We start from the raw sequence: 11,446 nt of genomic DNA on the forward strand, positions 1-11,446 counted from the left end.
TCTTTCTTTCTTTCTTTCTTTCTTTCTTTCTTTCTTTCTTTCTTTCTTTTTCTTTCTTTCTTTCTTTATTTATTTTTAGAAAAATACTTTTTTGCCCATACATTAATTTACAATAGCTGTGATTTCTTAGGAGTGACAAGCTTACTGGGAAATTCTTGAAAAGCGAGAAAATCTAAATTTTTTTACCTGTAATGAGTTTATTTTATTTTTTATTTATTTATTTTTATATATAATTTATTTATTTTTTTCAAATTGTAATTTATACTCATTCACACAGGGGTTATAGACACAAAAAGGCAGGACGTGGGGAAGGGGATGACGCAGGAGCGTGGGTGTTCAGGAGGAATACAGATATTTTTCAGAACAGGGTATCGGCTGGGTGAGGGTTCAGGGGACAGGTCACTATGACTCTGCCTATGATTCACCAAGTGAGTCTTTATGTTTGTAAAAGTATGTTCTTTAACACTTCATTTCATATATGAGAACAACTAAGAGAGAGGGAGAGAAGGAAGGAGGCAGGGAGGGGGAGGGAAGGAGGGAAGGAGAGAGAGAGAGAGAGAGAGAGAGAGAGAGAGAGAGAGACAGAGAGAGGCAGAGAGAGAGAGAGACAGGGAGAGAGAGAGAGAGAGAGAGAGAGAGAGACAGAGAGAGACAGAGAGAGCGCACACTTGCATGGCTGAGGGGGGAAGGCAAGAAAGTCTATCCTAGTACAACTCCATTGGTGGGTCTACACCACTCCCTCCGTTCTAGGAGAGAAGGTAGGGCATGGTCTCTGCAGGCATAAGTGATGCTTAGAGGAGAATTAAATCACGGAACGATGCCTTGGCTGATTATTCGACTGCACTTTCAAAGCCAGAGATTGCAGTCTGTGAGTCCAAAGTGGTTTCATATGGACTGCCCCAGCTGCGGTTTACTCTTGAAACTATAACCTGTCAAATTAGAAGCAGGCAAGGCCTCTACTCTTAATGGTTCCCCTTACTACTTGTCCTGTCTGCAGTTATGTCTACAAGTCTATCATTTTTTATTCATTTCAACTATGCCATTTAGATGAGTGAGATATGGAAACTACTTGTCATCTTGGCAGGAGAAGATTCTAGGATGATGTAGGCTTAAAGAAACCATCAACCTCAGGCTTGCTGTACAGATGAGGCTGACTTGTACTCTACGTGGCCTTGCCAAGTTTTGCTGATATTTCACTATTCTCATTAACACGGGGCAGTGTATAATATAATACCGGATGGACAGTGGCTCAGATGTGTGAGCATGGAGTTGTTCCTGCTCTGGAGACTTGACTGATTTTACTGTGTCAGCATCCTTCCCGGTCTACTCTGCTATTCCGAGCCTTGTGTTTCAGCACCTTGATTCTCTTCAACTGTGGACTCCCTTGTTTAGCTGAGATCTGCCCCAGTGAAATTGAAAAGGCAGGTGCTCGGATTTTACATATAATACTGTAGAGCCCTCCCTACGGGCACCCTCCACACACATCTCAGGATATGAAATACTAAAGACTAAGCACAAACGCTTTCCTCTCCAAGCAGCACCATAAGTGAAATCATGCCACAAAATCATATCCTGTTGAGGACATGATGACATCAGAAATATATGCTTATCATCTGCTTTAGACAACTTAGCATATTTTTGGCCCATGGCAAAGTTGAAGTGAAACCATTTGCAGTTGCTTCAAAGCAAGATAACCACACTTTTCTAAGGTAATTGATACCTAAGAGACTACTACCTTCAGATCACAGTTCAGGATCTAGGCATGCTAATTCTTTAAAGAATGCTGTTAAAATTTACAATGCATAGATGTCAACTGGGCTCCTTCCAAAGTTTAATGTGAAATAATTACCCAGTTTAGCATGCATAGAGACCACAATGCAATAGGCATTTAGAAACTCCCTTGGAATTCTGGAATTACCCAATTTAAAGAGAGAGGGAAACTGAGATTCCTTTTTGAATGTAAAAGTAGAATAGTTGCAGTAAGAACTAAGACTACTACCGTGTATGTTGGAAGGCGCTCAAGCAAAGTCAATCATTACTTTCATATTTTCCTGCAGTATATTGGAAGAAACAGTGATTTAAAGTATAGATAGCTAAAGTAAACATGAGACATACAACTTTTATATTCATTGCGAGAACATGTGTAGGGAACACAAATATGTCACTTGCATTCTGTGACAGTGATATAAAGCATATAGCTTCCCTGGACACCACCTTAGCCAGAGAGGCTAACCGCAGGCTGCCAACAGCAATCTGAAAGGCAGCTCTTCACTTTGTGTGCCAAGACAAGAGCTCTAAGAATTACCTTTGCCCCAGAGGCAACTGGATAATTTGGAACAACAACAAAAAAATTAAGTAAATATTTAATCTAAAGTGGTCTGAATGGAATAAAGTGCATCAGCAGATGTCAGATCCAGAGTAAGGAATGCTCGTCATTTCCAAACAAGAAAACAGAATCAAAACGCAAGATGTTTCTCAAAGTCAAGTGTGGAGGCAAAACTTCCTCCCTTCCCAGGGCTTGCTCCTTGCAGACAAAGGCACTGACCTGGACACTTCAGGCAGCAGTCAAGGACACTGGACAGGAAGCGAGAGCACTGGCATGGTGCTGGGCAGGGAACTGCTAAGAAACAGAAGAATGTGCCATACCTCCATTCTCTCCTGCTTGACATCATCAAGTTCGTTGTCTTCAAACATTGCTAGAAGCTCTCCCGTCTGGTCGATAGAGTTTATCAAGTCCTGAGCGATCTTCTGTCTCTTGTTTGTACCGCTGCTGCCGCTCAGTTTTTCTTCATGAGGATTAGGAAGGAGACAAAGAACAACTGAGCTGAGCGGGGTTCCTCAGCACCGACCAGCACAGCAAACACTGCATGTGAAATCCACTCAAAGTCATCTTTAGAGAGAAAACTTTCCCTCGAAAGTAAGTCAGAATCAATCACCAATATCACAAAACAAAAAATAGAATCAAATCACTTACTAATTACCATAGTAAGTGGGAAAGGGCTGACTGAACCCCTTATAAAAGGAAGAGGGGCTCTCAGTTTTGGCAAAGACTACCATTCCATAGTACTTACAAGAGAAATAAAACAAGCAGGAAAAAGAGGGTGTGCTAGGTAAATTAGAGCAAAGAAGGCAGATTTGACAGCTCCTAGTGCTAGAAAATACAGTCCATGACCAAAACTGCTACACATGACAACCTGGAATATTATCTGATAAAAGAGAAAGACTAAGGGATATTCTTCTGTAGACTAGAGATAACAAACAAACAAAAAACCCAAATCCCACACATGGAAAGTTATTAAGAAATGAAATCAATGAAAGATACTTGGATGCATTTCTTTCTTTCTTCCGTCCTTCCTTTCTTTCTTTCTTCCTTTTACATTTCTTTTCTTTGTAGTCTTTTTTTATTGGATATTTTATTTACATTTCAGATGTTAACCCCTTTCCCCATTCTCTCCTCGCCCCCAACCCAGGAATCCACTATCCCATCCCCCCTCCTCCTGCTTCTATGAGGATGTGCCCCTACCCACACAGTCACACTCCCACCTCCCCACTCTCAAATTCCCCCACACTGGGGCAGCCAGCCTTCACAGGACCAAGGACCTCTTGCACCTATGCCTAACAAGGCCATCCTCCCCTACATATACAGCTGGAGTCATGGGTCCCTCTCTATGTACTCCCAGGCTGGTGGTTTAAACTCTGGTTGATTGGTATTGTTGCTTTCCCCATGGGGCCGCAAAACCTTTCAGCTCCTTCAGTCTTCTAACTCCTCCCTTGGGAATCCCATGATCAGATCAATGGTTAGCTGTGGGCATCCACCTCTGTATATGTCAGGCTCTGGTGGACCTCTAAGGAGACAGCTATATCAGGCTCCTGTCAGCATGCACTTCCTGGCATCCACATCAGCATCTACCTTTGGTGACTGAACATGGGATGGATACCCAGGTGGAACAGTCTCCAGACGGCCCCTCCTTCAGTTTCTGTCCCTCACTTTGTCTCCATATTTGCTCCCATGAGTATTTTGTTACTTCTTCTGAGAAGGACGAAGCACCCACACTTTGGTCTTCCTTCTTCATGAGCTTCATGTGGTCTGTGAATTGTATCTCAGGTATTTCGAGCTTTTGGGCTAATATCCAATTATCAGTGAGTACATATCATATGTGTTCTTTTGTGACTGGGTTACCTCCCTCAGGATGGTATTTTCTAGTTCCAACCATTTGTCTAAGAATTTCTTGAATTCATTGTTTTTAATAGTTGAGTAATACTCCATTGTGTAAATATACCACATTTTCTGTATCCATTTCTCTGTTGAAGGACATCTGGGTTCTTTCCAGCTTCTGGCTATTATAAATAAAGCTGCTATGTATGTAGTGGAGCATGTGTCCTTGTTATATGTTGGAGCATTTTCTGGGTATATGCCCAGGAGTGGTATAGCTGGGGCCTCAGGTAATGCCATGTCCAATTTTCTGAGGAACTGCCAGACTGATTTTCAGAGTGGTTGTACCAGCTTGCAATCCCACCAACGATGGAGGAATGTTCCTCTTTCTCACCATCTTTGCCAGCATCTGCTATCACCTGAGTTTTTGATCTTAGCCATTCTGACTGGTGTGAGGTGGAATCTCAGGGTTGTTTTGATTTGCATTTCCCTGATGTTGAACATTTCTTTAGGTGCTTCTCGGCCATTCGAGCTTCCTCACTTGAGAATTCTTTGTTTAGCTCTGTACCTCATTTTTAAATAGGATTATTTGGTTGTCAGGATGCATTTTTTCAAGCTTTGACAATTTATGGTAAGGCTATTAAAAGTACAGTGCTTCAGTATCTTTGTTAGCCCACACAGAAATGAGGGGCTCTATTCTCTCAAGTCGTTTTCTTCTGAAATACAAAATTTTAGTGAACATATATAATCAAAGTAAGGGCAGGGGCTGTAGCTGAGTGATGGTGTGTTTGTAGTGCATGTGCAAGACTCTGGATCCAATCCCCAACATCAAGTGTGTGTGTGTATGTGTGTCAGGGGGAGGACAGAAATATACATACTCAAAAATACTACATATATGCACTGCTTTCTCCTTTGCTGTCCTTCCCGCCCCCCTTCCCTTCTCTCTCTTTATGTTACCCACCAATCCCCAACTTAAGATACAACTCACAATGGTTCTCCTGTATGTGACCGTCATACATTTCTCTGTGTTCACATATTCACAATAAATTTCCTTATATGTTTTATTCATTTTCCTTTAAAAATAAGCTCTTATAGCCTTTCTTTATGAAGAGATATTCTTTTATCCTCTCTTATGCCCATGCTTCCTCATTGAGGACAAAGAAAGATGAGATTTTTCTGGAAGGCCTGCATAACCATCTACATCCTATAGTACCTACTAACATGGTTTTCGGTCCATCCTCTGTTGACAGGCAGACCAAGTTGTGTCAGTGTTTGCACCGGGGAAATGCTGCAAGCTGCAACCTACTCATAGGTGGGCTCTGTCCTTGGGGCATGAGTTTCCAAGAGTGGAAATGTTATACGCCATTCAAGATTCATCAAAGAAATTCTGAGCCTGTTTTCTCCACATTTCTCCTCAGAACTCCATGGAAAAGTCAATGCATCAAAAGTGAAATACTGTACAGTTAACCCCATAGCCAAGAGGGGACTACAGCATCTTCTCATGTCTGCCAGATACCCTGGGAGCCTTCCTGTTTACCATCTATGTTTATCTTTTGCTAACAAGGACTCTTCCTATTACCCCATTGCTGTCTGCTTGTCCATTGTAGAGAGTTTTTTGCCATAATCTAAAAGTATTATATTATTAGGTTCTTTTACCTTCTGTCTGACTCCTCTCTACTTCCACAGAGTAGATACTGTCAATCTTCAAGTCTTCTTTTCAGATTTACTGTTTCCTTCCTTTTTTTTTTGTACTTATGCACCCAGAATTAGTTTTGTATACAGTTAATTCAGTATATTTCACATTTGGTGTCTTTAAAATATGTGTACATCCTCACTAATACCTACGTTTTCCTGCTACCATGGACTATGTCATACCTTGAGTCTCTGTGTCTCAGATTCTATTCTTGGACTTCCTAGCTTGTGTCAGTCACCAGTACACAAAGTCCTCAATAACACCACAGAGTTGATATATACACTTATTCTTTGATTTCATCCTTTCTCAAGCTGCATATGGACATGTCTTGCTCCATAAGGAAGCCATGATATTTCTGTATGATTCTAAGAAAACATTACTGGAATTATACCCAAAGCCCCATGAGTTCAGTCATTTTGGTTGGACTGATGCATTTAATATGTTTCAATTTCATCGTCCTCTCTTGTCTTATGTACTCCTAACTTAATCCATTCCTGTAGTCAATGCTAATACAACGATCCCTATTTTAACTCCGAGGACTATTTTCCTTGAGCCCTGCAGGTGAGCATGCAGAGGACTGAGATGCTCCTCACAGTTTTAGGGTGTTTACGTTGATCCCACATATTTAGTAATATGCTTCCTAAGTAGTTAAGATGGGGATTATTACTCATTTAAAATTAAAGATTGAGGAAATGAACCCTATAAAGTATCCACTGTTAGTTCAAGTGTAAAAGTGAATTGTCTTGCCAATTTCACTTTAAAAAAAAAAGTATTCTGTAAAAAGTAGTCTGTGGACATAGTGAAAAAACAAAAGCTATCATTGACATTCCACTCTAAGGAAATAAGATCTCAGCACACATACTCTGATATTTTGCTAGTTTATTATTTAGCTGTTACAGAAGACTTAACACTAAACCAGTGGTTTTCAATCTACCTAGAATTCCTCACATGGTAGTGATCCCAAACCATAAAATCATTTTGTTGGTACCTAATAACTATAATTTTGCCACTGTTATAGGTTGTAGTATAAATACCTGATATGAGGAAATCAGATAAGCAACCCCTTTAAAAGAGTTCTTTGCCCCAGCAAAGGGGTTGTGACGCAGGGGCTCAGAATCACTGTGACAAACAGTATGTAATCTTTATTCTTTTAGGTGTTTCAATGCAGAATCTATGAGTAAGGCTAGGATCGTCTTGTTTTCTTACATTTATATACACAGCCACCAAACACTTACTGGGCACTAGATTTTGTGACCTTCCCATTAATCTTTTTGTTGACATTTGTGATCTTTCTTTTTTCTTTTTTTTTTAAATTAAGTCATCCATGTTGATAAACCTACCATTTCTTCTCTTTTTCAATTTAAATTTGTAATGTTCGTTTCTATTCTGTTAGTGCTTTTCTGTTTTCTATTTCCATTACTTAAACTCCTGCTTTTCCTTCCTTTTGGGGGTATGTATTGCATGTGTACATGCTGTGCTATGCACACGTGTGCTGGTGTGACTGCCTGGATAGATGTGCACGTGTCAAAGGCACCGACCCTCCTCCTCTACTGCTCTCTGCTGCATTTCCTGTCCCTTAAGACAAATCCATAAGGGCTGTGGCTAGGGCTGTGTGGGTAAGGTGCTCCCCATGTAGGCCTGATGGCCTGAGTTTGGATCCCCAGAACCTACATTGAAGCTGGACGCAGTAGTGTGAACATCTGAAGTCGCAGTGCTCAGCACAGCTCTATTAGGAGATAGAAGGCTGAGGCAAGGAGAGTCTCCAAAAATGCATGGACTAGCTAGTCTGAGGCAGACGACAGTGAGTAAGCTGAGATAGGACTGATACTCAGGTTGTCTTTTGACCTCCACACATGTGCCATGACATGTAGGTGCCTGTACTCAACACACACATGTACACACACCCACACCCAAGAGAAAATTATCACAATCCGTATTAATATATTTGTTTAGTTGTATTGAGGTAGGAGTAAGCTAAGGGTCCTGGCACAGTAACATGAGATCAACAATAGACCCACAGCCCTAGCTGATTTAAAAGCAAAATATAACTCAGAAAGTTACTGCAAGGGATCATAAAGAAGTTGTTAAGTGTTGCAGTTAGTGGTTAATACGTATCAGTGAGACTTGGGGAGTGAGAAAGAACTAAAATATTTTTCATTGGAATGATGACAGCTATACCAGATAAAGATGACTCAAGCATTATATGATCATCTGCTGCTTGCTATACATGTGTTAATAAATCTTTAGAATGAAAAATATGATTATAATAAAAATAAATATAGGAAACATTTTCATAATTATGTGCTTGCTAATTTACATCATGGTTTTTACCTTTAATGAAGATAGGAGTAAAATTTAAGTCCATATTTGTCTAAATTATGCAACCTTAAACGAGGGATTGCTAAGAAATTAATACATTATCATTTCAGAGTACAGCCTGGACATAGATCTTAATATAGCAACTAACTCTTTAGACAAAAGATACAAGCTAAAGCCAGAGGCCAATGAAATTTACGCTGGAAAATTCTAGAAGTGAATCCCATAGAAAATCATGAATTTGTTTAAACATTGTGAGATGTGAGATGTGTGTGTGTGTGTGTGTGTGTGTGTATGAATGTGTGCATTCGGGTTTGAGTTTCCTTTTGGTTTTCGTTTGATAGTTCTGTTTAGGAGCATAGTAACTTTTGCAGATGACAATGGCATACAGCAACCTTAAGAGGTTTGACTGAGTATTTTAGATGGTTCCCTAGTCAAGCCCTCTGTTTCCAGGCCCAGGCAAACACTCCTCTCTGTTCTCCCCGTCTAGCTACTTGTCAATCTGAGATCTGTGGTCTCTGTAGTGAGTTTCTACTTCATCCACATATGAGCATGACAGTAGCCAATTCCACTTTATTGTCCTAAATACTTCTTGGATTAATACAAATTACAAAAAAGTATTTATTTATGTCTTTATGTATTGGCAGATATTGGGCTGACTCTAGCTTTCTGTTAGGAAGGATGCTGCCTTTCATGTTGATATAAAGTTTTTCTCTGTGTGAACATATCTATTTGGCTTTACTGGATGTTGACTCGCTGGTTCACTTTGTCTGTTATTCTTTTTGAGAAACTTCCAGGAAGTTTGCTGAAGTGCCTGTAGAATTTTATCCTCCTCCTGCAACCTAAGCTAGCTCTTCCCTTACCCTCAGCAGCATGTGCCTTCATCTGTCTAATCACAGACATCCCGATAGGTAGGAGCTGCCTGTTATTGCGGTTCTGATTTGCATTTGTACTACAGCCCAGGCTACTGGTCATCTTTTCTGGCATCCCATAGCTAGTGTTTTAGTTTGGCTGCAAGGTTATCTTATTGTTTGTTCATTTTAAAGCTGCATTATTGTCTTTATCATGGAACTGAAGAGTTCTTTAAACATTTAGGTTACAGATTCCTTGACAAAGACACGCATGTAAGATTTCTGAGTTCTGTTTTTTCTTGCTGCACATTCTCTGAAGCGCAGCAGCTAAAGCTTGATCACTGCTGACCCAACAGCAGCTCTGCTTGCTGCTGTGCTTCTGTGCTCACAGTACTGTCCTTACCCAGGCTGCCAAAACTTACTTCTGCTTTCTGTAAAAACCGTTCTACTCTGAAGGCCAGGGAGATGGCACGGTAGGTTAAAATGCCTGCTGTCACACAAGATGACCTAGGTTCAACCCCAAGACCCACACAGTGAAGGGAAAGAACCTATTCCTGCAAACTATCTTCTGTCTTCTACACACTCACCACAGAATACACCATGCAATACACCCCATACATGCGTATAGAAAACAGGTAAATAAATAAATAGTAAAAATGGGGAAAAAAACCCTTTAATTTTGTGCTGTTATAGTGAGCTCTTAAGATCTTTACTTAGGTTTTTGTTCTTTTGTCTTTTGTGGGGGGCATATTGAAGTACAGAGGGATCAAATTATTTCTTTTCTTTGTAGACTACTAGATGTCACAATGTCTCTAGCTGAAGGAGCAGTTTGCTCCAGATGGAACTGCTCTGCAAGCCTGTCAAGCATCACTGAGTCTCTCTGCAAGACTCACTTGTTTACTCAGTTCTGCTCACCCATTGGCTAGCACGTGTCTATCCTTCTGTCGGCCATATCTTGCGTGTATTATGGTGATTTACCGCAGTTTGGTTGAGATGGTTTTGACTCCTACGGGTCATGTGCAATAAAAAAGGGTTCCTTTTTCTTTTAGCACCTGACATCTCCACATGAATGATAGAACCAGTCTGTTCATTTCAATATAAAGCTGGTGTGATCTGCAGCTCCAGGTGAGGGTGGCTACCGCCTTAACAGCACCAAGTGTTCTAGCTGTGAGCACCAGCTGCTTTTCTATTTCTCTGTCCTCTCTCCTTCTTTTCTCCTTCTCTCTCTCCTTCTCCCTCCCTCCCTCACTCTCTCTGCAAGATTGTCTATTTTCTGTGGTGTTGTTGTTATACATGTCTTCCTCATATGACTTTGGGTTGTTTGTCCTGAACATAAGGAAAGTCTAGCTACTTGCTTTGTTTACGTATTTATCTCCTTTCCTGAAAATTCAGCAATGTGTCCACTAGTTGCAACAGTTTTTAGTGTATTAAGATAATTTGAGGCTACAGGGAGGATTTTAAATCATACACAGCATTATGTTGCCCTTCCTATGTCACATACATATATGCAATCCTTTCTAATCTGATGCTTTCACCTTTTTCTGCCTAAACACCATGCTAAAACCTTCTGTCCACTACTGCACGGGAGAGGAACAAGTGTATATTCTCATCGTCGTCTTGATTCTGGAGAAGGAAGACTCCAGTTTTTCACTGTAAGTGTGCTTCCTTCTGGGTTTTCTTGGTCAGTGTAAGCTGCTATAAAATACAGTGTAGATTGGGAGGTTTAAACAACAAACATTTACTTCTCTGAGTTCTTCATGCTGGGGCATCCCGAGTCAAGGTATCGCTGGGATCTATTAAAGGCCTCTTTGAATAGAAGGATGTGAGTTTTCAGCGTCTCTTTTTAGAAGTACACTGATCCAGTTCATGAAGATTCTCCTCTGACCTAACAACTTCCCAAAGGTCCATAGATACCCTCACTGATGGCTCTCATAATTATCTCTGTCTACATTATAATGTGTAACAGTATTTTTGAGTTTATCCTAATGGAGTTTGTTAGTTTGTTAAGGTACTTGGACAAGTATTCACAATTTTCTTAAATCTGATAAGTTTTTATTCACTATTTATTTGACTATTCTTCTTGACCCCTTCCCTCTCTTCCTCTCTCTCTCTCCCCCTCCTTCTCTTCTGATACATTACACCGCTGTATCTGTGGATTGAACATGGCTTCTCTTCTGATACATTACACTGCTGTATCAGTGGAGTGAACATGGCTTCTCTTCTGATACATTACACTGCTGTATCAGTGGAGTGAACATGGCTTCTCTTCTGATACATTGCACTGCTGTATCAGTGGACTGAACATGGCTTCTCTTCTGATACATTACACTGCTATATCTGTGGAGTGAACATGGCTTCTCTCCTGATACATTACACCGCTGTATCTGTGGAGTGAACATGGCTTCTCTCCTGATACATTACACTGTTGTATCA

At 40.5% G+C, this 11,446-nt stretch overlaps 1 protein-coding gene across 4 annotated transcripts in view; it reads right to left on the bottom strand.

Moving 5' to 3' along the window:
- The window catches only part of Supt3h (SPT3 homolog, SAGA and STAGA complex component), a 318,914-nt gene that overhangs the window by 101,834 nt on the left and 205,634 nt on the right, over positions 1-11,446 (bottom strand). For all 4 annotated transcript variants that reach the window (XM_028766546.1, XM_028766547.1, XM_028766549.1 and 1 more), the window contains one exon: positions 2,647-2,786. In XM_028766546.1, coding sequence (XP_028622379.1) covers positions 2,647-2,786 — 140 coding nt within the window. The remainder of the gene's footprint in view (positions 1-2,646; positions 2,787-11,446) is intronic.

This window comes from Grammomys surdaster, unplaced genomic scaffold, assembly GCF_004785775.1.
Source record: "Grammomys surdaster isolate TR1022 unplaced genomic scaffold, NIH_TR_1.0 169, whole genome shotgun sequence".
Taxonomy (NCBI): domain Eukaryota; kingdom Metazoa; phylum Chordata; class Mammalia; order Rodentia; family Muridae; genus Grammomys; species Grammomys surdaster.